General features: G+C 35.0%; 1 protein-coding gene across 13 annotated transcripts in view; it reads right to left on the reverse strand.

The window, feature by feature from the left end:
• Positions 1 to 298: 298 nt before the first annotated feature.
• Positions 299 to 27,347, reverse strand: part of PAM (peptidylglycine alpha-amidating monooxygenase) — a 132,441-nt gene continuing 105,392 nt past the window's right edge. For 5 of the 13 annotated variants that reach the window (XM_015652381.1, XM_015652380.1, XM_015652376.1 and 2 more), the window contains exons 16-27: positions 24,578 to 24,883; positions 19,789 to 19,918; positions 13,303 to 13,419; positions 12,724 to 12,796; positions 11,437 to 11,644; positions 10,592 to 10,792; positions 7,349 to 7,467; positions 6,302 to 6,401; positions 5,238 to 5,291; positions 2,739 to 2,951; positions 1,659 to 1,715; positions 299 to 1,125 (exon numbers count right to left, since the gene is read on the reverse strand). In XM_015652381.1, the coding sequence (XP_015507867.1) occupies positions 944 to 1,125; positions 1,659 to 1,715; positions 2,739 to 2,951; positions 5,238 to 5,291; positions 6,302 to 6,401; positions 7,349 to 7,467; positions 10,592 to 10,792; positions 11,437 to 11,644; positions 12,724 to 12,796; positions 13,303 to 13,419; positions 19,789 to 19,918; positions 24,578 to 24,883 (1,760 nt within the window). In that variant the 3' untranslated portion in view covers positions 299 to 943. The remainder of the gene's footprint in view (positions 1,126 to 1,658; positions 1,716 to 2,738; positions 2,952 to 5,237; positions 5,292 to 6,301; positions 6,402 to 7,348; positions 7,468 to 10,591; positions 10,793 to 11,436; positions 11,645 to 12,723; positions 12,797 to 13,302; positions 13,420 to 19,788; positions 19,919 to 24,577; positions 24,884 to 27,347) is intronic. The other 8 variants (XM_015652382.1, XM_019009196.2, XM_015652387.1 and 5 more) reach the window with 8 other exon arrangements.

Genomic DNA, 27,347 nt, shown 5'->3' on the forward strand with positions numbered 1-27,347 from the left:
CCTCTTAGCTGTGACCATGTGTTTTATTAAGGAAATACACTGCAGTTTTATAGTACAAGTAAAATCCCTTTTTAAATGTTTAAGGTTGATTTTGTACATGTATGCAGATTATTAGTCTTAAAAAAAACCCAAAACAACGAACAACCTTGTGACATAGCAAAATATTTTTCCAGCTTCCATACAAAATAGCATTTTTTTCTCTGCTGGGAGAACACATTAAAAATTTTACTGTGTTATGTGTCCCCTGCAACTTCTACAAAAGTTATATACAAAAAAAATGAAAGCACAAATTCCAAAGTACACTCTGACAGCCAATGCTCTGCGAATACTTTATTACACAAATTACATTCAGCTTCTGAAAATAGTGTTCTAACAGTGATACCATCTAAAAATAAGACATTCCAGAAACACATCAAGTTAGAAAGAAGAAAAAATTAAATAGAGACTTTTTTCTTTCCTTCAATGCAATATCATGTTAGTGATTTAAAAAAATAGAAGAAGACTTAGCAGCTTCATTTTCTTGTGGCACTGTATATTCTCTGTACTGATCAGGTTAAGGACATTGAAGAGGAAAGGCACAAAACAGAAATTAGCAACTGAATAATTATGGAAAAAATATTTTGATGAAGCAGATAGTAAGACTTATTTACAAGATCCCCATATTTGATGATAAAATACTACTGCTTTAAATCAGTCCTGCAATTAGAATACTTTGCTTAATTAAGATGTTCTCATAAAAACCAACAGCACTGATATGGAAATTCCGTACACTCCTCCACATAAAAAACAACTAAAACGAGACAAAAAATAAAGGAACCAGTGTACAGCTCCACACAGACTATAACAGTTTACAATTAAATCCACAAGATCTTAAACGTGCTTAAGGGAAAAGGAATCTGACATTCTGGGTTGAACTGTATAATGGAGAACTCAAAGGTTGGTTTCAAGATGACAAAGATGCTGGTGGAAGTGGAGGTGCTGAACGCTCTTCCTCAGAATCAGTGCCATCATCTTCATCTTTTTCTTGATCACTTCCTTCAGTGCTCAGCCGATCAAATCCTTTTCGGCTGTAGCCCTTGTGACTTGCAAAGAAATTCCCTAGGTTAATTCCACCACCGCCTTTCCCTATGGAAAGGAAAGGATTTTCACAAGGTTTGCTTTAACTGTGAGGGAGGAATAAAAATCTATCTACTAATTAAACAGTATGGTGGTAATTACTTTAAGTGTCCTTCCAGAAACTGTTTTTAAAGATTTAACACATGAGCCACAAAAGATAGGTGTATATATTAGGAAAGAAGAAGCAAATTCATCTTTGACGTAGAAGTTTCAGACTACGCTTTTTTAGCATCTATTATCTCATTACCTCTACTCAGGTTATTGGTATTCCTACCCATTTCCCCTTAGTTTCAAAGTGCTTCATTTCATACATCAGATTCACAGTAACTCATTATAGCTGCTGCTCTCCCACTGGCAGTGACTCATCCTCTTTAGTAGGCAGATAATGACAGATGAAAGTTGTTGTAAAAGACATTTTCAAAAACCCCTGATCTTTGCCCCCAATCCTTCCTCTGAGAAAGTTCCATCAAATCTCTTGTACAACATGAATACAGAAAAAAAGCCTCCAGTTACTGCATTTAAAAACACCATCAGTGACTTACCTCTAAGTCTGCCTAAAATTCTGCCTGAACTAGAATCAAGTTTGTGTTCCCCATCAGCTGAAAAATAAAGTAAATTTCAAAAATAAGCTAAACTCCCAATGTTCTGTGATCAAATAAGTACCTGTATTTTCTGATAAAAATCACAGACATTAAACAAACCCATCAGCAGTTCTAAGAAGTCTAGTCCATTTATGGCAGTACTGCAATGGACTAGAGTGTTAGCATATTTGATATGCTATCTAGCACATTTGGTATGCTAACATCTATGATGACAAAGAGTCTGGAAACTGTATGCTGAAATCTTAAAATAAAAGACATCCAGTTCAGCTGCACAACCACATTAGATTGCTGAATGGCCAGTAGGTCCTGATCAGTGGCAGAACTGTGTTATCTACTCCATGTACATTTTCTTCTTGGGATGAAAGTATCATAATAAACCAATTTAGTGATACAAAATAACAAGTCTAGTGATCAACACCTATCATAGTCTGCCAACTTTTTAAAAATAATGTTATTATACAATACAAATTTAGAACCATTTACATAACTTCTAAGTACTAATTAAAGCTTTCAGAGCTATGGATTAATGTACATTATGGAGGCATGTCTGACTCACAGAATTTACTAGGTAGAAGAGAACAATAATACATAACCTCTTATAATGGTATCTGCTTTCATTTTGATTGTATCTCTGTAATACCCACGCAGTCTTTTGTTCTCAGCAATTTAAAGATCCCATACTAAAAATCAAACTACTCCTGCAGTATTAAAATTTCTGAATTCTAGACAATACAACATGAATTTATTCTACTAATTTCTGAGATACCAGTTTTTGCCTTGACACCAATTAAAGTTTTTGCCATATGTTCTGAAGAGATGCCAGCTTGAGATGCACTATTAAAGGCTCAGGGGGTGCAGGTGCTGCGTCCCTGCTGAGCCTTAGTTGGCGTGCAATACCACTGCAACTGTTCAGGAGGGCAAAAGCACAGGGAGCTGCTCTCTTCATACCCTCACCCCGCAGTGTTCAGTGATATTTGTAACTGGAATAATAAAAGCCTGTTCTCTAGAACAGTCACTTACAGTTACCTCCAAAGACAGCTGTCTTCCTCCACCAAATAAATACTAAAATTGCCAGCAGGACAACAACAGGGATAATAAGAAGAGTTGTAATAAGAACAAAGGAAACTCCAGTGCTGCTGGCCTGTTGGACCAAGTGTTGTTTATCCATACTCCTTAGAAGGTCTGTCGATTCTGGCTTGTTTTTCAATCTGGCTTCAACAACTGCTTCTGATTCTTTAAAAGAAAACAATTTCCGTATGTAATCTATATGCATCAAGTAACACAGAACAAGGTGCTACAGGAAAAAACAAGCTAGGATACCTTTGTATCCTATATAAGTGCTTTGTAACAAGGAAAGAAAAGGCAAACTCTTATGGAGACATTTTTGGCTTTTGCTGATGTTATCCCAAATTAAAGGAAGAGAAAATCTGAATGATACCACTCACTAGCAAAGATTTCCTCTGCTTTTCTCAAATGAGGAAAGGAGATGTGTCAAACAGTTTTGTCCTAAAAAGTATCCACCATTTAAAATATAGGAAATTACCCCAATGATGCATTTTGGCAAATAACTGTTTGGTGTAATAACAATTAAATATCTCCTTCTGAAAAAAAACAAAAACAAAACAACAAAACAACAAAACAACAAACTTCTATAAGGAATACAAAATGCCAGTATTTTATCAAAAACAAAAAGGAAAATTTTAAAGATCTCTCTATTAAAACTGTGACAAAAGGGTTAAATTTTAAGAACTGTGACATTCCATGAAAGAATTTTGGTTCTACAAATCTGGAGAGCTTTTGAAAACTGCATCCAGTCATTCCTGACCCATTTGTTAACTCCATACCTAAAGAAAAAAAACTATTTCAGGGAAAAACCTTTATGATGTTGCATATGCTTTGTGATAACTTCTAGTAAATAAAACTGTCTAGCTATATATTTTGAAGTCAGATTCAACAGCATGTCTTAACAAGTAGCTGCATCACAAACACACTCAGTCAACTATGTTTTGATTCTGTATCAAAATTAAAATTATGTTCTTCTTTGAAGGAATAGAAAATGGTTCAGTTTACACTCAAAACTAATAAAACAATAACAATATCATTGTTATCACAAGAACAAGGATAACAATGACACAATGAAGACATGCTGTCTATTCAAGAAGTAGATACTGCTAAGGAAAATTTTCCTTCATCATTTTCCCCACCTCTGGACAAAGCTACAGTTCTCCATACATTTTCTCCCATGTCTCAGCACTACAAACACTACTAACAGTCTGTCACCAGGAGGCTGTGAGAATGCAGACCACTCCATTTATTAAGCAGGTGACACAAAATCCATTGGCTCTTTTCTCCCAGTGGAGCTGAAAGCTGTTAATTGCAGCCTATCTACTCTAACCATTTTAGTCATTATTACTTAAAACCATTTTCTTACTCTGGTGTTACTATTGCATTTTTTCTCTATGACATTAGAAGTGTCAGCCAAAGCAAGGCAAAATGTATTTAGATATCCATAGATACACAGGACTCTGTAATATCAACACTTCCTGTTTGAGTGCTTCATGCAGGCTGATTTACCAGTGGAGATAAAATAAAAGGATAACAGTGATGGCAGTAAGCATTTCATTGTTTCATAATGTTAGCCTTCCTTATTCTACATGCTTTCAACTGGCAGTTGGTATTTTTTTGACTTTTCTCTGTCTGCGTATACATGGCTGAAGCAAACTACATAAGCTCTAAATTCAACCAGAGAAAACCAGTTAAGAACTTTTGAATATTTTAAATGCCTTTATAAATAGTACCATAATCTGGTACTGTTTTCCTGAAAGGGAAATGATCTACATAATAGAATTCAAATGGTTAAAATTACCTTTCATCTACCTTAATTAGCATTTTGCCCCTTTCAATCTCTTCTGTGTGTACCATCTCCTTATATTGTTGCTACATGCTTTCATTTTCTTTTTCCTTTTTGTTTTCAATTTCATGCAGATCAATTTTATAAAAAGTCTAGTAAATCTATAAGAAGAAATGTAAATAGAAAAAAAAAGGCATTTCTTGCCATATGGTGTGACTGACAAGGCTGTGTACTGAAAGACTACACAAGAATGTAAACCAATTGCCATTTCAAATAACCCTTTTTTTGGTGGTGGAGGGTTGTGGAGCGGGAGTAGGCTGCTGAGGAGTTACTGTTGCAGTTGTTTTTCAGAGCTATTTCTGTATCTAAAGGAGATGCCACAGATACCAATCTGGACCATACCAGATCGTAGAATGGAATTAACCTACTAGTTAAATTTTTATTCTGTGAAACATTTGTCATCACTGAAAATGAGATTTTTAGGTTGGCTGTGTAACCGCATTTACCAGGTAAGAGTGTTACAAGCTTCCTTCTACTGCATCCATAAGGAATTCACAAAAATCAAAACAGTCAAACTAGCCAGCATTTCTTCCCTTCAGCTTGGCAGAAGCAGCCCTAGTCTGTGTGAATATACTGATCCTTTCATTTTCATTATGAATTAGACTAACCTTTTGTCTCCTGTACCTCAATACCAGCCTTTTTAACTGACCGATGTTCCATTTCTGTAAAACAAAATAATTCTTCAGGACAACTGATATTTCAGAATGGCACTCAGTGACATTTTCCTGCTAGCTTTCTCTGATGTACAGTACAATCCTAGAGTAAACATTCCCATCAACACCTGAATTTCACCATGGAGAGTCAATATAAACTATTACTAGCTCCAAAGGCCTTTGGAAAAAAAAGGAAGAGCTTGGTTCATGAAAGTTGCTTGCAATAATCAGTTTTTATGAAACAGAAAGATTTGATTTATGCATTTGCCTAAAAATTCATGGATTCCCACAAAAATAAAACTGTTTATAATAATCAAAATCATAGTGAATTAAAGGCTGGTTGAATCAGGATTTCTTAGCCACTGCTCTTCTATACTTCAGCAAAAAATAAAATTTTACACAAGGACTTCCCTCATCTAACCTGCAAAAATTCCATTACTTTTTTATTCTCATATTTCTTTGAATAAAAGCTGAGAATCGTTCATGTTCAGACTACCAGATGCAGATAAAAACATATCCAATCAGAATTACAATTTATCTGGGCCAGCCTCCAGTTATTGAGAGCAGCTGATACCAAATGCCCCAAAGGAAAATTCATTAATTATAAACAAGACAAATAAGGAATAACTAGCTTAGTCATGTATAGCAGTGGACCCTTACTGGTTGACTAACATCCTGAACCCTAAGACTTTATGTCTGTCATCCATTTTTAATCCCATATAATGGAGTAGTGGATTATATTTTTATTCCTGTAAAACATGTAACTTCTCTGAATCCTAGGCAAGCAGCCTAGTAACTCATGTGCTCAGGACTCTTCTTTGACAGAACACACCACAATGCTGAAGAGTGGTCTTTTAATGAAAACTGAGCAGCAGCACATAACTGCTGCAGGTGAAGCTTGTAGTGCACTTAAATCTCTCATTATGTCACCAGGCTCTTGGCCAGGGGTACCAGATACGTGATACTTACCTGAAGGTACAAAACGTAAAGTTAGGATATTAAGAACAAAAATAACATACTTTCAGCAGATACAAACTTCCACACTGCTTTGGCATGAACATCTCCAACAAATACTGTTCTATCTTCTGAAGCAACAATATCATGTGGCATCTCAAAGCTCTGTGAAGACAAGCAGTCACAGATTACCCTTAAGTGCCCACACTTTCATGAGGCCTCCTTAACCCCTAACTTGAGCCTGGTCATATTCAGTCCTGCTTTAGACTGGAAGTAGGTGCTGGTGTAAAAGGAGAGGAATTTCATTTCTAGTTAATGTTTGCCTTCTCCAGGAATAACAATATAGAGGTTATTCCATGTATTACTGCTAAAAAAATATATTAATATTATTTCTGTTAGCATTATTATATTCCATTTTATCCACTGAACTACATATTTTCAAATATAAGGAATCTTGGTTTGAAGCCCGAACTTAACAAAGTTTGTATGCAAAACAGCTACTTGCTATTTTCAGAAAAAATAACTCTCAGTATAATTATAGTTGGACTGCAAATAAAGAGTGTATGTGGAACCAAGAAGTGAGAATATTAACATTCATTCTTTAATCTAACACAATATCTAGAAACTGTTAAAAAACTGTTAAAACAATTTTTATGTACAACACTGCATGGAGAACATTCAGCCTTAACTTACACACTAGTATTCTGTAAAGAGGGATATAACCATACAGTTGGATATTATTTTGCTTAGGAATAAGCTGTATTTTTTGACAAATTACTAGTATCAAAATATATGAACATTTAAATTCCTTCATCATTCTGTTAAATTAACTTTTAAGAACTGTACCAGCAATAATAAAGTAGGCTTATCCTGTCTGAAAATATTATCTGTAGGAATCATCTAAAAGTTAGTGTAATTTTCAAATGTGTACCACATGTAGAAGCTAAAACCCAAAACTCTAGTGTTTTTATATAGTACAATAAAGAATTCCTTTTGAATAACTTACGTTATAAAACATTCTGCAATAGTCTTATGGACTTAGAAAAGTAGAATGTTACCAATGTTCTCATATATATAGTTATATGCAACAGGCACTCTTTGCAGTACTCTACCTTTCTAAGTGGCATGAAAGTATCAATTATTTCTCCAGTAGAGAAGTTCATCACAAATCCTTGCACTGATTCTGCCTCTCCAGGATAAGGCATTCCATTAACTGCAAAGAGGAGACCACCTGCAACAACATTAGATTTGCCTTAAGAACCCACACATAGCAAACTGCAGTGAAGATGGAATTTTAACAGTTTAGATGAAAAAAGGCTGTCTGAGAGACAGAGATAATAAGAAGATAACAAGAAACTACAAGAGGGAAGTTAAATGAAGTGTAACAGTTGAAACTTTGTCATTTAAGAGATGCATTTAAGAGAAGCAAGGAGGTATTTTACACATAGTTTAAATGTAAAAGGAATGTGAAGGTGTTAAAAAAATAATCTGAAGAAAACTTTGCTACAGATGGTTGACCTGATAGCAGAAAGTTCTTTCAGGCATCAAAAGCAGAATGTCAACTGGGGAGCAAGTAGGACCACAAAAGGAAGAGATGTGAAAGGGGGATTCAGGGATTAGATGCCTATGGCAAAGAAATGGGTTCATCAGTTTTTTCTGTTTATTATGTCGGGAAGTTTATAACACCCTTTTTTTTTTTTTTACTAGTAAAGAGATCGGAGGAGACAGCTCAACTGGTAGCACAATGTTTAAGACAATTTGGAGGTTAGTAATTTATGAGGTTTAGATGGCATTCACTCAAATTTAGAAGGAAACAAAATGTGAAATCACAGACTTCAGACCAAATTAAGTAACCCAACACTGCAAACAGCCATGTCTCCAGAAGGCTAGCAGAATGCTGTAGTGCTCACCTACAAGGACTCCAAAGTGTGCCTGTGAACACACATTACCAATTATGGCATCCATCTCCAGTAAGATGGTAGAATCCATAATGAAGAATAAGACATGGGTAAGTGTGGCTTGTCAGAACAAGTTGGTATGGCTTCTCTAAGGGCTGTGCCTCAGCTCTGAACAGGGAGAAGAAGCAGAGGCAAGCAGATTCTATAGACATACTATATACATGTACATACATACATACATATGTGTGTGTGTATGTATGTGTATACACATACACATATATATACATACATACATATACATATATATACACATACATACATATATACATATATATATATATACAAACTACATACCATACAAGTATGTCTATAGACGTACTTTCAGAAAACCCTCGGCAAGGTAATGCATCAGAGGTTATTGAACATGAGTTAACAAAAGGTTGAATGAAAGATCTACTAATAAACAGGAAGCAAAGAGCAAAGCTTGTGGGCGGAGCTTATAATTCTTCAGGAGAGAGAAGTCTGAATAATGTGATCTTGAAGTGATCAGTGTCAGAAATTTTATTCAACAGTTTTCATCAATGACTGAAAACTGCAGCAAACAATGACATATAGGAGATTGATGTCTGTGGAGAAGTTGAAAGCTTGATGACACTAAGGAAGTCCACAAAGACTTTTATAAGAATAAGTTGTTAAACAGATGACAGAAGAGCTTCTGCAAAGACAAATTAAAGTGATATTTCTTCAAAAAAATAATCTAGATCATGCCTATGTGATATTTGAACTTGGAGCTGGCAGCTACAGCTTAGGAGAGACATCTCCAAGCCATCCCTAAAAGATTCCTGAAATCTCTGTCTCCATATACAGTGTCAACCAAAATTTCAGTAGAATGTCTGGCACTTTGAGGAGGAGAATTAGGAATGAAGGGGACAGTTCTACACTATGCAAAAACTTAGCAGCACACATATTGGGTACTGAGTGCTCTTTTACTCTCTGCATCTCAAAAAGGTTCCAATGAAGCTAAAGATGCTGGAAGAGAAAGGCAAATACAATACTCAAGGGGCTGAAGCAATTACATAGCTTATGGGGATAGACTAAGGTGGCTGAGGTTCTTTGGTTTGAAGAGGATAAGGCAAGATGAAGGGGCACCAGATTGGCGAGTGTGGAACTGTTACTCAACTCCCAAAATTATGAGATTGAGAAGCACTCAATGAAATTAGCTCACCTTTTATTTTTAAAAAAAAATAAAATTCAAGTGGATAATGAACTATTGGAGCCTGCAACAGTGGAAGGCCAATGAACCAGAAAATACAAGTCAGGTCAAAATGGGATTAGAACTTAACGGCAGTTACTCAATGGCAGAACTCTATGTCTGTAGAAAGACACTATGAAGAAGAGATCAGAGGTTACCTCCTAAAACTGCTAAATAAAGGGTTTGTGGATGCATGGTGAATAGGAGAGGGATGACTACAAAATGCATCCAGGCTTACACACTCAGAATGCCACTTTCTACTAAAGGAGACAGATACATATCAAGCATCTCATCCAGCACAGCATTTTTTTACATTCTTGGCAAATACAAAGTGTGGAAGATAGGGCCCAGTGCTCGGAAGATGATAACGGGATGTACGGAAAGATAGTCACCCCCCTCCTCCACAGTGTATGGTAATTGTCCCATAATTAGCCAATAGCACCTAGCTGTGATGAAAGCAGATGGGAGTAACACTGTGAACCTAGGTTCTAAAGTGTCATTCTCCAGCAATAAACGCCATTTCTGCCATCCATCACATTGACATTTGTGTGCAGTTTGGACCGAGTGGCCAGGGTGCCAACCGTGCTGTTCCTGAACCAGGGTGTCTGCCTTGCTAAGGCAACAACAAAGGAGAGAAACATGATATTAAATTTGGTATTAAGGAGTCAGGAGCCCAACATGCCAAGATTCCTCATCCAGTTCTTAACATTTACCTTCGGTATCGGTATTAAAAACCTCATCCCAAAACTTAATACAGTTATTGTTAACCAGTCTGTGATAATAAAAATCATGATGTTTTCTGCTTGCTTTCAATTCTTTTGTTTCATGAAACCAAAAACCCTTCTTCATCATTTGGTATCAATTTTGTTCTCTTCAATGGAGTTCAAAATGAATACTTAGAAGGGTTATTATTAATAATAATTCATTATTAACTGTTTAACTGTACAATCACCAGGAAGCAGCAAGATCATCTACTTGTTGACATAACTTTAATCAGTCAGTTCTTAGAGGCAGAGATTAGATGCAAGCTTCCCTCATCCACAAATAGGCAAACAAGTAGTTCTCAAATTTTCCATTGCATTGGGACTACTCTGGAAGATAATTAATATTTGTACTAAGCTAACATGATAGGACTTCAGGAAATAACACTGACATCCTGGCACAAAGCAACTACTCAAAATATGAAGAACAAGAAAAAAGATTACCTGGAACATAAGAAACTGCAAACAACTCTCTTCCAAATGCTGTGTGTTTGATCTCTCTTATGAACTCTCCCGTCTCCAACCTGAAGCACTGAATTCGAGCATTTTCTCTGTCTGCAACACACAGCTGACTTAAATCAGGGATCAGGGCTAAGCTGTGAGGGATACAAAACTGTCCAGGCCCGGATCTGCCTAGAGAAGTCTCTGCAATAAAAAAACCCCGAATTTGTGTTAAAGTACACACGGAAACTATCAGCTTTACTTAGAAAAAGCAGTATGCCACAGCGTAACCCTGGGAAGAGAGTGAGGTCAGCTAGCTTTCTTTTAGCATTTAGGTAGATAACTCACAGGTAGCCTATTGTGTGTTCTTTATAAATCCCAAATTTAGAATTTTCAATTTCCTGAGAATATTCAGCATAGTTTAATGTAATACATAAATCTGAGTTGGGCAGAAATATAATTATTCATAAAACTTAAAATAGATGAAATCAGAGCATAAGTCTAGCAAAAAAAATATTCCTTTCTTATATGTTTAAGAAAAAAATTCAACTTTACAAAAGTCAGAATATTTTCTTGACAAAATAGGACACACGAATATTTATTCTGAAAGCAAGATAACAACCCCCCACTTTTTATTTGTAGTAAATATTTATCCACTACAAGTAGCTGTAGAAAAAGCCAAGACAAAATCTGGATGCAATGACAAGACTGAAATTCATGTAGAGCCTGGAAGGTATTTCAGTTATAGAAATTAATTAAAACAAATTAGAAGTAACAACAATTTTGTAGTTCATGATGAGTTCATGGTAACGGCAGTATGGATAAAGTACCAAGAGCCCTGACTGTACCTTCTCCCCACTGCATCACATACAGTCCTTTTGGAGAGAACTGAATAATTCGACTGTTGCAGTAGCCATCAGAAACATAAATGCTGCCAGTGATCGGGTCCACAGCCACATCAGTTGGTTGACAGAAATGATTTTTGTCGCTGCCAGGTTGCAAAGCCACTCCTAAGATCAGTAATGGCTCTTTGTCATTGGCTCCTAGTTTGAAAACCTTTTTTTAGTCAAAAGGAAGAGAAAAGAGGTTTCAGTTATGGAAGGTGTAACCTAAGACCTAGATGGGCTAGGGAAGAATTCCCATTACTGTGTATAAAATAATTTATATACCAAAAATAATCTTAATATATTGACCATAATATCTATTATTAGTTTTTCAATAGTGCTGACTCTAGGAAACTTCCTGGAGGAGAAGGTGTTGGTTGATGAGAAGTTCAACATGAGATGGTAATGTGTGCTCACAGCCAGAGATTCAGCCATGTCCTGGGCTGCATCCAGAGCCCCGTGGGCAGCAGGGGAGGGAGGGGATTCTGCCCCTCTGCCCCGCTCTGGTGAGACCCCACCTGCAGGGCTGCCTCCAGCCCTGGGGTCCCAGCACAGGAAGGATTTGGAGCTGCTGGAGAGAGTGCAGAGGAGGGACACCAAGGTGATCAGGGGGATGGAGCTCCTCTCCTATGGGGAAAGGCTGAGAGAACTGGGATTGTTCAGCCTGGAGAAAAAAAGGCTTCTCGGTGACTTAACTGTGGCCTTCCAGTGCCTGAAGGGAGGCCACAACAAAGACGGAAATGGACTTCTAACATGTCCATGTAATGATAGCACAAGTGAGAACGGCTTCAAACTGACAGGGAGTAGGTTTAGATTAGATATTATGAGGAAGTTCTTCATCACAAGGTTGGTGATGCCACTGCTGATGTTGCCCAGAGAAGCTGGCTGCCCAACCTCTGAAACTGTTCCAGACCATGTTGGATGGAGCTCTAAGCACCCTGGCCTTGTGGAAGATGTGCCTGCCCATGGCAGGGTATCTGGAAAAAGATAATCTTTAAGGTATCTTCCAACTCAGACTATAATTTTATGGTTTGAGTCTATGATTCTATTATTTCTACATGCTGTGTCCTTGTAGGAAATTTTTCAACATAACTATATTCCATGAAGTGCACAGGGGTCAATTTCTGTATGCATATTCTTAATATTATTCTTAACAGGCCTAGATAAGCAACGTATGACAAATCTCTAGGAAAAGGAAAATATTTTTTAGCAAAATATTAAGGTCCTGGTACTAAAGCTCCCGGCACATACCTGATGAAGAGCTACATCAGTGACCCAGTAGTTACCATTTTTATCTACACTCAAACCATGTGGTAAATAAAATCTGCAAGCACAAATGTAGAAGAATGAAGTTAAAAACATTTTTCTGGAAGGATGATATAGATGTGAAGATTTAATTTTTTATCTACAGATCACAAACAAATGCTGTACATACTAACTACATGTAGCATTTAATGAAAAATACAGCTTTACAACTTAAAATTTTCTTTACTAGAGTGTCTCAGTATTGAAATTCTGTTGATCTCAGATATCTCACTCAGGTTACCTTAGCATCTATACGGACAATGTGTAATATTCATGAGCTCTGCACTTCTGTTAATCTGGCTGATAGATGCAATTGTATGAAATGTTAGAAAGCAGAGGTAATAGAGATGCCAGATTTATTTTTTGATTTTGTATTTGTTTGAAGAGACTCAGAGGCTACAATTACACAACTGTATATAAATGCACAAACATAATATAAAACACACAAAAATGAGTTTAGGGGCACTGGCATAAAATACATGGAAATACTAGTTCAATTAGTAAGAACAAAAAACCCCAACTTACAGACTTTTGCCTGTGGAATGAAGCAGTTTTGCATTACTTGGATTTAGGACAAGAATTGTATTTTGTTCAATTGGTCCAAGTCCTCTTTGCTGATACACAAATTTGCTGTCAAAAGAACTGTACAAAAAGAGTTGAATAGAAAGCCAGGATTAGAAGAGTCTACTGATGAATAATGTACTCACAACTTAAAGCCAAGTTTTGTAGTTCAATTCCAATGTGGAGTTATTGGGTTCTTCTTTTTTAAATATAAACCTTATTACATTATGAAACGTTTTGTCTTTTTTTGATTTCTTCTGCACTTCTCACACTTTTGGATTTCTCTGAGCTGAGCTCTTTTGGAATACACTCTCTCTGTCCTGTTCTTCAGGACAACTGATATTTCAGAATGGCACTCAGTGACATTTTCCTGCTAGCTTTCTCTGATGTACAGTACAATTCTAGAGTAAACATTCCCATCAACACCTGAATTTCACCATGGAGAGTCAATATAAACTACTGAGTAGCTCTCAAGTCCATGGGAAAAAAAAAAGGAAGAGCTTGGTTCATGAAAGTTGCTTGCAATAATCACCTTTTATGAAACAGAAAGATCTGATTTATGCGTTTGTCTAAAGGTTCATGGATTCCCACAAAAATAAAATGGGGAGTTCTGTTTATCTCAGTTCTCTGGGTCAGGAAAAAAATTCTAAAGCTCATTAGGATCTTGTTTTTCGTGTTTATTAAGATGTTATCACAAAACTTGGCATGTCTCTCCAGACTTTCTGCACAAGTCCAGTTCATCCTGCTCCTTTGGTTTGCTTTGGCTCTGATGGCACAAAATGGCTCTGAACCACGTGGCTGTTTCATCTTTATATCTACGTTTATCTAAATAACAATAGACACGTATATTATTTTTTTAATGACCTATAACCTGTGTGTTGCATTGTGGCATTCTCTATCTAATCACTTACTACTACCTAAAACCTCTAGAAGAAGAAAATGAAGAAGAAAGAAGAAGGAAGAGACAACACCCTAAATCCTCCATCTTGTCTTCTGCTCTCTAAACTAGTTTAACTTTTTCACCCAGTGACTTAAGAAAACTCTCTAATCTACACACTCACACTTTTAGCTTTTCTATCTAACTTTGACAGTTGTTTTCATGTAACACCATGAAAACACAGCCATAAATTTCATGTTATATGAAATTCAGTGTTCTCCTAAATCTTAAAGTCAGGCATCAAAGACAAAAGCACACACTCTGTGTCTCAGACTCCAGCACACTACTGTATGATTTCAAGTTAATAGTGTTGTATGTCTGCATTTTTCTACTGAGGTTATGACTTCCAGACTAAAGGAGCACCAAAGCAACACAGCAACAATTAAATCCTAAAGCAAGTAAGTAAAAAGCCCTTTTCAATTTTTTTAAAAAATCGTTTCATTGCCATAGCAACCCAGAAATGAGAAATACAACAATGTAGCCTAAGAAAAAATATAGGTAATCAGTAGGGCATACCTGCCAGTAAGATCAGGTAAACTCTGTATCATCTAAGGCAGTTGAAATGCATGTTTGGTTGTCTTCTGCTTTTTCTTATTTCATATGCAGTTCAGTATTTTACTAGAGCTTACTACTACAAGATTCAGTTCTTAAGAAGGTTCTTAAAGTTCTGAAAAGGTTCTTGTCCTTTTCACAGTGTGCTGACAAAAGACTATAGGATATTATGTACATTACTCCTAATCCCACAAAATTGCACTCAATTTTCAGGGTACATGGAATATATTCATAAAAAAACATTTGAACATGTCACTATTTCATACATTAAGAATCAGGATAAACTTTTCAGAGGACATTTACTAGGTATGAAATTATCATATGCTTCCAAAAAATAAAAATATAGTTATCTGTATCCTTACAGAGAAGCTGGCTATTACTCTAACCTGTTAAAACATATGTTCAGCTTTTAGTGAAGGTAAGCAGAAGAAAATATTTTGGTGTTTAATGTGAATGAAAAATGCATGAATACAAGACCAACTCCATGCTCCCACTTTGTATTTTTAAATCCATTTGTTAATCCCCAGAGAAATCCAGCCATGATTGATGCTACTTGGTAAACAAGAATATACTTTGTAGTCATAGAGAAGGCTATGAATAAAGCATTAAACATACTGTACAGTTCTAACAGTCTCATATCTCCATAACATTAAATATTTATATATCTAGAATTTTTAATGTGGAAAAACAATATTGGTTTCATATAGAACCAGAAAAACCAGTGCAAAATGTGTTTAAATTTCTGCATAGGCTATGATTAAAAAATAATATTTATATACTGCCATTGCATTTAGCAACTATCTGCAACTATTTAATTTCTGGTAGGAATAATGGCTCATGGTAAGTAATCCTTTTACTTATGAATGGTTTTGCTGAAGGTGAGAGTTTCTAAAACTCTCCAGAGTTCTGTCATCATGTAGAGGGAGACAATGGATAAATGGTAATGACACACAAAGGCTGGTGTTGCACCCTCTTGTTTGAACATGATTCAGCAGGTGCTGTTACATTCTTTATCATTCATGACAGTAATCTGCCATGATAAATTCTCTTAAATTTGAAGTTTCGTTTTAAAAGGAGTCTAATACTCATAAGCGCTTGCTCTAGCTATGGATGACCAGAAGTGTAGCATCCAACAATGCACAGACTGAACTAACCAGATTTTTAATCTACATAGATAATTGCAGAACATCTACACAAATCACCATAGGAAAGAGTCTTAGTGGTAGTAGATACTGTACAAAACAAGCCCTACAGAAAACATGACTGTAACTCTGCAGAACTTACTATCTAGACTATTTCAAATAATTATTGGCTTTCCTTGTTATGATTTTGGTTATTAGTAACGGTGCTGTCCAGACACCTAAGTATTTCCTGCTATTCCCAATTCCTCTGGGAACTAAGTGCTTTAAGTATAAATAAGAGATTGTATGGTAAGCAGAGAAATTCTAGTGAACTTGAGTTTATGGGAGTGATCTTCCATTCAATCTTCTCCCTGTCAAACCTCTTTTCCAGGATAACTACAATGCTACAAAATCACAGTCACTCTTTTCTTCCCAGTGTTTGACATTAATTTTCAGGCAATCTTCCTTTGTTTTAACAGGTAAATAATAACACAAACAATATTGACTTCTAGTTTAAAAACAGCAAGACCAAAACCACACAAAGAGAACAAGTAAACACAGTTGTTATATTGCTTTAAAACATGACTTTCTGATAGGTTCTGCACTTTGATACTGAAGGACAAATAAAATTAAATGCGTATCTACTACATCTCATTTCAGACTCCAATGTAATTTCACAGTTACGTTTCTGGTTCTCATCTGGCCCATTTCACACTAATGCAAACAATTTCTTCTTAAATCTAATATCCTTCTTGTGGGCTACATAGTAAATTTAGACAGACCACCCGATCTCATAACCTCTGAAGGCACAATCCTGAGGTCTATTCTTGATCAATATCCATCACCATTGCAGTACTGCACTCAGCCTGCCTACCTTGGTAAGAATGCAGTAACAAGAATGTAACTGATATTCTCTAGTTAGTTCTTTATAAATTGGATAAATACCATACATTTTTCATCACAAAAAGCAAAATAACTTCCAGCTGATTCATTGCTCAGCCAGCTGAATAGTCGTATTTTTTTTCATTCTACACAACACATGCTGCTTATAGCAAAGACTGTTCTGAAACTGAAGAGACAATGCTGTGGAAGAACATTACTTCTTTAAGAGGATTATTTTTTAAAAATCGTATACTGAAGGAATGCTATAGCCACTGCAAAGCTGCTGCTGTATTACAGGGCTTGTCACTGCATAACTTTTGTGTTCTAAATACAAGTAGACTGTAGACTGAAGGTACTTTTCGCAACAACATAGATCATTCAACCAGCTATACTTAGCTGAATGAAGATCCAGTTTTTATGGCGTATGTTAATAATTCACTGGAAATATTTGTGCATAGCCTAACAGCTCAGATTATTTTTGTTTAATTTGCTTCTATATTAAGCTGGTGATGCATTGAAATAGAAAATAAATTCTGGGCTTTCAGGCTAATTGATTTATCATGTTTACAATTTGGCAAGGAATGTAATATTTGATTAACTGTATTTTTGCAGCTAGTAATAAATGTTAACTTAAAAGTCTGATAACTTCTTATGCCTCCTTCATACAACTGTCATGATAAACTCCCTCCAAATACCATATTTTTTTTCCTTGAAAAATAAGGACACCTATTACTCCTTCCTTTTTCACCACAATACATGCAAGGGACTTCAAACTTAATGCCCATGTATGTACCCAAAGATAAAAAGGGAAGGCTGACTGGGTGAGCACATTTCTGTGTGTCTCTTCCCCATGCCAACAACAGCTTAACAACAGGTGTGTTTTCAAAACACATTTTAAAATCACCATACTATATATAAAAGACCTACAGAGTTGTAGTTTGGCTGACTTAAGGGTCCCTACCACATAAGGTTTCCTATACATCGATTAACTATGCTGAAAAAGACAAAGAAGAAGAAGACTACGAAGACAAAGAAGAAGAAGAAAAAGAAGAAGACGAAGATGAAGACAAACACGAAGAAGATGAAGACAAAGAAGAAGATGAAGAAAAAGAAGAAGACAAAGAAGATGAAGAAGAAGATGAAGACGAAGAAGAAGACAAAGAAGAAGACAAAGACGATGAAGAAGACGAAGATGACGACAAAGAAGACAAAGAAGAAGATGAAGAAGAAGAAGAAGAAGAAAAAGAAGAAAAAGAAGAAAAAGGAAAAGGAGAAAAAGGAGAAAAAGGAGAAAAAGAAAAAAGAAAAAAAAAAGAAAAAAGAAAAAGAAAAGAAAAAGAAGAAAAAGAAGAAAAATAAAAAAAGTAGGACTTGGGAACAGAACCCCTCAAGAACCAGGACTTAATGATTAGTTATCTTTACGGAAGGCAATGTGTAGTGTTACTGAACACTGGTAGTACATACATGGATTTCCAGACAATGTATCACAATTCTAATCCTGTTCTGCTGCCACAGCATAATGAAGCTAAAGTTCTGCCTGTCTCTCAACATGGTTGATTCATCATGCACATGTGCTGTTTTAGGGAATGTTAATTTCTTTTGTTTTGTTTAAAATCTATAGGCTTTCCCAATACTGCTGGATCACAAACTCAAGTTTTGTGCTCTGGACTGATCGTATACTTCAATTGCCAGACACTCAAAAATATGTATTTCAGAAGGACCAGCCTATTCAAAAATATTTTTGCAATTCTTTATTCAACACAAAGAACTGCACTTATATTCATGAGTAGACAGATAAAAAACCAGCTTTTACAGAATACTTGAAGTCTGAGTAATACAAGTTGTTTAATGCATCCTTTCAAATTTTACAGTCTGTATTTATATACACTTGAGCTGGAGATATCACTAATGGATGTGAATATTGTATGAGAAATAAATGATTGCCTTATCTGCTGCATGATGTTATTTAGCTTAAAACCTAAATAACTTTCTTTCATAAAACATTATTCTAACCATAATTTGTTATCATGATGTTCAGAATCCTCACCTATTTTTCAGACATTATGTTATCTTAAAATGAATTCATCAGGATTTGATAACAGCCCTACCCATTAGTCTTACAGTTATATATAAGGAGAACAGATGCTTAAAAAGAAGACAAAAAAAAAAAAAAACCCACCATTTTTTTAAAAAGGTGTATTTAAAAAGGGTACCACATAACCTGTTAGAGGCTTGTACTACTTCCTCCCAGTATTCTGTTACAATTTCAAAAGTACCCATATAAACATATACACAATTTTAAAAATCAAAGACATAAGAACCCTGTAAAAATAAAGATAGTACCCTTTATTGGAATGTATTGTTCTTAAAATAATATACCTTTGACTACATCACTTTACAAACACGAGGACTACTATTCTAAAGTTCAGATTTTTAGTTTGAGTGATTTTAATGTCACAAATTTTACCAAATGAGTAGAAAAAGTTTGCTTTGAGAGAGTAACTTGTAACAGTCCCATTTTGTTCAGTGTACATAAACACAAAAATGAATGAAGATACACTGGACATAGCTTTGCATGTCTTAAACCCAAGTACTAATTGTAGAATACCAAACTAAAACATTATTCACCCAGGCTAATTATTCCTGCTAAGAGACACAGAGAGTTGGGATAATTAATCTCAGTGAATGTCATACTAATGCGATCATACAGTTTAAGGACCTAATGTACTATATTCTTTTCCTCTGGAGAAACATTCTTACTTCTAAAGATCTAATAACTCATCATCTTGAATTGTCAGTCACCATTTCTATTCTGAGTCTCTGAAAGGCAGTTTCAGCCCAAGAACTGAATTTCTAAATTGAAAAAGGATTTCAATCTGTCTTTCCTTGAGAAGGTATATAAACAGCACACAGGAATTCAACCTTTTACCTCACCATTCAGCAAAGCTCTCTACTTACTTTTCATCCCAAACATGATCACCTCTGTGGAAGACAACTAGGTTATTTTCAGGGTCCAGAGCCAACCCCGAAACTTGGCCTAGTTTGAGGTCTAAGACAGGCCACTCCATAGCCTCTTCTATGTGGAAATCTGACCAAACAAACAAACAAACAAATAAATCAGATAATAATGTAGCATATTCATTAAAAAATCCAAATATGGTTAACTGGCATTTGGTACAGACTACTGGGAATTACATGGACATTTTCTTACATGCACTATTTTCATTCAATGCATTGCAATTTAATTCCAAGCATAATTTTAATATAGTAAAGCATGTACAAGCACTGGGAACCTGCTATGTATAGATATATTTGACAGAAATGTCAAAACTGCTTTTGACTCCATTCTTTTCTATTTAACTGCTTTTGACTCCATTCTATTCCATCTTGAAAGGATACATGTATACAGACTCTAGAAGTTTTAGAAGCTCTGTAAATACTTTCTACACTGGAAGATTACAAAAATATACAACTCAAATCAGCAGACAAATCTAAACATTAACTAACAGTGTTTTATTAAAAAATGCATAATAAATACTATGAATCAGTAAATTAAATATGTGGAAGGCAAATCATGGGGTTTCTTTTCTATTAAAACTTTTAACACTAAGAAAAGAAGACTTCTTGCACTTGTCTTAAACTTAACATGAAAAAGATAAAAATATGGTCTCTTCAATATCTCTTTTGTAAAAGCAGACTGACGAGGATAAAAAGCACAAACTGATATATGAAAAATTGCAGAGAGTTGACTGCAAGAATTAATTTCTCACAGATCACCTGCTTAAATACTATTTGCAAGAAGTTGCTCTTATAGTATACTATGAGACAGATGAACTAGAATATCAACAATAAAAATGCAATGGCAAAAGAGATATCACTAATTCTGACAAAATTAAAATAAAAGAAAAATTATAAAATTCATTCTGCATGTTAGGAAATCCACCACTGCTTCCTTTCAGAAATTAATTTGTTGAGCATAATTCAGGTATTTCCACAATGCATAATCTGCATGTAGGCATACACAGCCAAACTGATGGTGAATAAGAAGCAATTTGTTTCAAGTTACATGAAACTGGAGCCACCTCACTAATAGTCAGTATGTTTCAAAGTAACCATGCTTTACTTCCCAACTTTCAGTTCACCCAAAGTTTGTGAGTTCTGCTGTGATACTGAACGCCAATTGCCAGGGTACCATCTAGGCAGGTGAAACAGATATCCAAATTCACGAAGTGCCAGGGCATCTTGCTTTTAAAGAAAGCAGATCACAGACCTCAGAACACACCACCCAAGGAGTCTGAAAGCATTCACCTTCACCTGGAAGTGATTTTCCAATGAAAGCCAAAACAAATAGGAAACAATGTATAAAATCTTTAATCCACTTGTACAACCCATCTGTTCTGATACCCTCCCCTTGCATTTCACTAGGAAGAGATGTAGTCTGAAGAGTAACTACAGAAATGGAGTGGAGGGAAAATCATTCTCTTCAACCTATCCAAGAGAAATATGAAACCAGTGCTGAAAATCTGCTGCAGACTAAGAGATGTTTTATCTGTCTGGACTGCAATCTCATAGTTAGAATAGGTGAGCTAAAAGAAATCTATCGGCAACTGTAGTGTATCCAGCATAGTAATCAGAACCTTCTAAAACAAGATATCCTGCCCTGTAGAAATTTTAGCTGAACAAAAACTGCAAGCTAAAGGAAAAGTTGTTAAAAATAAAGAAAAAAAGATACATATTCATACTTCTGTACAGTTGAGTTGATCATAGCAGGTGTAGTGCCAGGTATATTCACAGATGTTTGGATTTTGGAAGGAATAAAAGAATGGAAATTGAGTGTCTACTTGCCCACTTGCTCATTCCATATCACTTTATGTTAAATTCCAGAAAGTTTGTCTATGTTTCATGTGATAGAAGCCTCTGAGCGCTTTTAAAAAAGCTAGAAAAAATAAAAGGCTAAACATAGGAACACTAAATTTTTACCCCTATTTACTCTCTCAGAAGACATACTATAAAATAGAAAATGTGTATATTTTTATTACTTTAGGAATAAAAGATTTATGATAGATCAAAACAGTAAAATGAATGTACAGTGAAATACAATCTAATCACAAGAGCTCTAGCCTCAATAAAATCTTTAGATTTTATCACATTTTTCCAAAATTGGTTAATTAGTATTGTATTTTATTTTTCCTTTGAAAGTCCATTCTGGAAGTCCTGGTTTATCTCAAGGCAACTAGGTTTTTACAAAACTCATTAAATTTAGGCTCCCTTTATCTTATTACTAAGACTTATTACTATTTCCCTACAAGAACCGTAGAACAGTTTTATATGAGACTAATGAAAATTATTTTCTCCATTTAAGTAATTTATAATTACTTGAAAAAACAAGATAACCAGTTTTGTTGTAAAAGATCTCTGAACTACGTACCAGATCTACCTTTCCACTTGAAGTTGTTCTTTTCATTTAAAAAAAAAGAAAATAAAGAATGAATTACCTAGATTTAGAATATGCAATTAAGTCTCTAAACAAATGAAAGATGAAAGCCTTATTTATTGACACAATTGCAATTTACTGTCCTGAATTTCCTGGAAGATCATTCTAGCTTTGACTTTGCTAACTTCAACTAATGTTGCATTTACTCCCTAACATCAGAGAACTCATTCAAATCTTGACAAATTTAATTAAGCACTGCACAGCAGAGTTTTGAAAATTGGAAAATTACACTCTTCAACTTATTTAGAGGGTGTAATTGTACTAGCTGTAGTGATATAAATCAACCTGACAGATTAGTGACCACTCTAGGGTAAGAAACTAACAACATCGCAGGAAGAGCAGTAGTACAAAGTTTGAACATTTATAACAACTTTACTTACTGTAACTGTATTACCCACTTGCTATTTCAGGCCAATTACATGTTAAAAATTGGAATATTTGCAAAACTAAAAATATTAAAAAATTTTAATACCAGTGATTTTTAAACAGTTAAATGAAATTAATTGAACAGCAAAGTTTTGTCCTGAGAAAACAGAATTTTTCAAGTCAATACAAATTTTTTTACAAAGAAAATGAATTTTATATTAAATGAAGACAACTTTACTTCATCCCCTGAGGAGAAAAACTCACTTATGGAAGATTTTGTTTTAAATATGTAAATACTTTCCTAAAAAGAAACAAAATATATGCTTAAAGATTTTTTTTGCTACAGAAGTTCTTCTGCCAAAAGATGGTACTGACAGCAGGTCAGTAATTCCTGTAGTTAAAGGTATTACAAACATAAAAAAACACCCCCAAAAATGCTAACTAAGAAAATGTCCATTTTCTTTTTTCCTGTATCTCAAAACTGCATCATTTGAAAGTTCATTTATTAATTTGTCCTCCACCAACAAATTCTCTCCAAATGAATATATGGCTATTGACATAGCCAAGCAAATACTTCCTGTAGTTAGAATTCATGCTACAAGGGATGTCAAACTAAGCCATTTATTCAGCTCACTGACATTCCCTCCTCTGGATCAGTGAAAACAGAAAGGAATTTTCTTCTTTGCCTCATACATACCACACATTATTAGTCTAAACTGAACAAACTGCTTTTGCAGAAATGATATCCACATTACTTTCCTAAACATTTATTTCCAGTGAGGATTATGGAATTATTTATGATTTACACATATGTCAGGCAGATAGTAACATACCACTTATTTTTTTGGCCCTATGCCAACAATTTGATAGGCTCTTATTTAGCTGGATCGCACAATGTAAAACTGGAAAGGCTTCATCCTTGGTTTTCTTTTAAATACAAACCCAGGATTTTGGTATGCTTGAATGCTGTTACAGAACCTCATATAAGCAGAGACAATACATGTTAAAATTATGAGCAGAAAAAAAAAATCAAATGGTTGATGGATTATACATATATGTGTACAAAAGCACTTGGAAGCATCAATCTGTGCGGTTGCAACATAAAAGCTGGCATGTGTGGCTACAGCTTATGGCTACAGATGGCTTTCATGCATACATGTCAACTTCTTTTATGAGATACTCATCACATGCTGCATTATTTGGCTTTCCACATTAGCAAGTAAGGCTAAGGGACAATCAATATCACAGAGACCAAAATGCAAGTAAAACAAACATTGTAATTCCATGGTTTCTGCTGTCATAGAAACCTGAAGGGAATAAATTCTGTTTCTAGCACAATAAAACAGTTTGTACAAGAATGTCTGGAGAATCAAGCCAAATTTGAAATCAATATGCAGAAAATTTTACATCTGAAAATTTTTCAGGACTACCTACTACTCTTTCTGAATGAGAGAAAAATATCTGATAGAATTACAGCAATAAATTTTATAAAATTGTGTATCTGATAGATCAAGATAATCAGCATACTCATAAAATGTATTGATTATGTACTGATGTATGTATTATGTATTGATTATTCCAATGACCATTTTACAGTAGTTACTTGTATTAAATTCTTCACTTCCTGTGACTACTACATCCTTGTTTTAGCATAACTGATACAAAATCATTAAGTAGAAGTCTTACTGTCCTCTTCAGAAAGTACTGGTGTTGAGGGGAAAAGAACTCCAGTGAAATACCTCAAAATTAGAGGGAGAACATTGCAATGTTAGGAAGAACATCATGTAAAATACTTCTACGCCTCCACTGAAATTCCCTTCAGATTTTGCTAATGTGGATCACAGCTTTTACATTGCATTTCATTGCATAAAATTAACCCAAACCCACCTCCTTTATGTTCTTTTTCCCAGTTTCCCTCACCATGCTTAGACTGTTGTAAAAAGAAATATCTGTTCTCTCGAGGCCTCAAGGTAGACTCTAGTGTGTGAAATTTCTGAATTCTGTCTCTGACAAGAATAGTATTTCCCCTCTCATCATGACTTGCGATATCTCTGGCAAGATCCTTCTTTTGGACTACATTAGCAATCTCTGCTACAAGATCCGATTCTGCTTTTTCTGTAGGGTTATGCTTATGCACATGCACAACATCTTCCCTTTCTCCTAGCAGCTTAGAAAGGAGTGAATAGAAATCACCTGTACAGAAAAGAGAAAAGATAAGAGTAAACGAGAAAATAAACCAATTATAACAGATTGAGTCCTTTTAGAAGGTTTCAGAGAGGTATAATGAAACAAAGTTATTCAAACAGTTATTGACAAAGAGGATTCAAAAGTATCAAAGAGGAACGGTTTCACCCTCAGGAACTGAAGAAGCCAGGTTTCTAGTACAAAAAGATAAAAGTCAAATCATTACCAACTTTAAATTACACATAGATGCTCACTTTTACCTGACTCTGGCATCAAAACATCATTACCTCTGGAGAGATGTTTTGGGAACAACGAACAAGACAAAAAGAGAAAGGGAGAATGAAAGCAAAAGGGAAAGGAAAAAGTGTGTATTTTTCAGTAAAAGAATATTTATGATGGAATTATCTGGATTTTCCAGGCTACTGCAGAATTATCATATTTTCATGAAACAAAGAGGGAAAGAATCTATAGTTTTATAAAATTTTTCACTTATAAAGACAGTAATAGACAATCATGATACTTTTAAAAACATATTTCTTTAAAGTCTGTCATTGTACAAGAAGATAAAGCTGCAAGAAACCTGAATTTCCCATTTGCAAATTGATTCCATAAAATCCACTGCAGAAAAAAGACATGATCCGTTAAATTTGCTTTTATTTATTCAGTTTGGGTTCTACTCCTTTTACTCTAAACAGTAACACTCCTTAGTCATGATATCATCTGTCAGTGAAGGGACAACTATCTTCTCTATGTGCTTGCTAGCAATGCACTGTAACTTTCTTAGGTGTTCAACAAACATTTCAGTATATTGTAGAACAACAGCTCAAAGCAAAAAAAACCCCATGAAAACAGAATTTATTAACCAAGTATCTTGGCTGCCTGAAACTATTATCAATTCTATCAAATACCACTACGTCATTTGAGTGGATAGAGACATTCAGTGTGCTTTGTTACTGCAAGTAGTATCCTTTTATTTCAAAAACAAAACATTTGTAATTAAAAAATAGTATTATTTTATGACAGGCTATATAGGACATTTTTTAGAAAAGTAAAACTATAAATAATGAAGCTTTCATACAAATCAAAGAAATAAACAAGGACACAAACACCACTACACCTCCACAACAAACAAAAAATCAAAACCCAAGAAAACTCATTTGGAACCAGAAATCATCACTTGCAGCCTGGGACAGAGGAAATAAAGTCTTTTGAAAATAATCCTTAAGAGGATCTGTCATGTCATTAAACAGTCCCTGTTCAATGATTTTGAACCAAGGCAATCCAAGGGAAGGATTGCCTTCCTTGCCCTTGGAAATGAAATATCCCAGATGACACACTCTGCTATAAAATAATTACTGACAGGGCTAATTTCAGTGAAATTAACAAAGCAAATTAGAGAAGAGACAACATCATTTAGCTATATAACAAATAGGAATTATTTGCTTCAAGTGTAATTCTTAAAGCCAGAGCACTCTGTTATCTTAATACTGTCATTTAATGAGTCCAAGTACTGATTCAAAACAAATCTAAATATTTTAAAAATATATCACAGGAGTTTTGGATACAAACCTTATCCATGCCGAGAAAGATTTTTAATTATTAAAGCAACTGGTGCTAAAGCAGAAAGGCAGCTGAAATTTCCATTTACGAAGGAAACATTTGGTATTAAAATACTCTACACTGGCCTTTTTCTTCCACAGCATTTTAAAAATTAAATGAATGTCATACAAAACAAATGTTTTGGTTTTATCTGTGGCTGGAGACTTACATGAAATCATTTCAAATGAGAGGTCTGAGTGGTAAAAGCACTGCTGTAATGTAACTATGAGAAGTCTCCCTAAACAAACAAGCCTGATGCTATTTTAAACTGCAGGCCTTTTTAAAGCAAGTTTAATGATCCTTGCCCAGTGCACTTTCTCCTAGTTCTATATCAACTGTTTCATCAACTGACTTGCAATTACTGGCTGCAAAAGGACAACAACATACTACAGTTTTTACAAAGAACTCTACATACAGTTCTTACTAGTTTTTTCAGAACTCCCAACAGCTTATATGCTCATTCTACTTGTGTGAAGAAGTCTGACAGCTTCATGCTCTAGCCAAAAGCACTGCATTCGCTCTCTGGTGCACCAGTGCTGTCACAGAATAATTAATCCAGTCTCTAAAATAGATATTGCTTGTCGATTTAAAAAATATAAAACAAAGACAAAGATGTTCCTTCATTTACCTATCTGACAAATAAAAATGCCCAGGGAATAATTTTTAGGACAGGATGTCTTCACAGAAAAGTCCTTATGGAAGTTATTAATTGGGGATTCAAGTCTAAGTAGGCTGATCTGGTTTGGCTTTCTCCTAGAGCCGAGACATTGACCATAAGATATATGAGGAACCTTTGAACACAAGTGTATAGAGTAGGGCAGTTTGAGTATTACAGACACTATCCATGGGTTTAGATAAGGTATTTTCCAAGCTC

The sequence above is a fragment of the Parus major genome, chromosome Z, assembly GCF_001522545.3.
Source record: "Parus major isolate Abel chromosome Z, Parus_major1.1, whole genome shotgun sequence".
In the NCBI taxonomy this organism is placed as follows: domain Eukaryota; kingdom Metazoa; phylum Chordata; class Aves; order Passeriformes; family Paridae; genus Parus; species Parus major.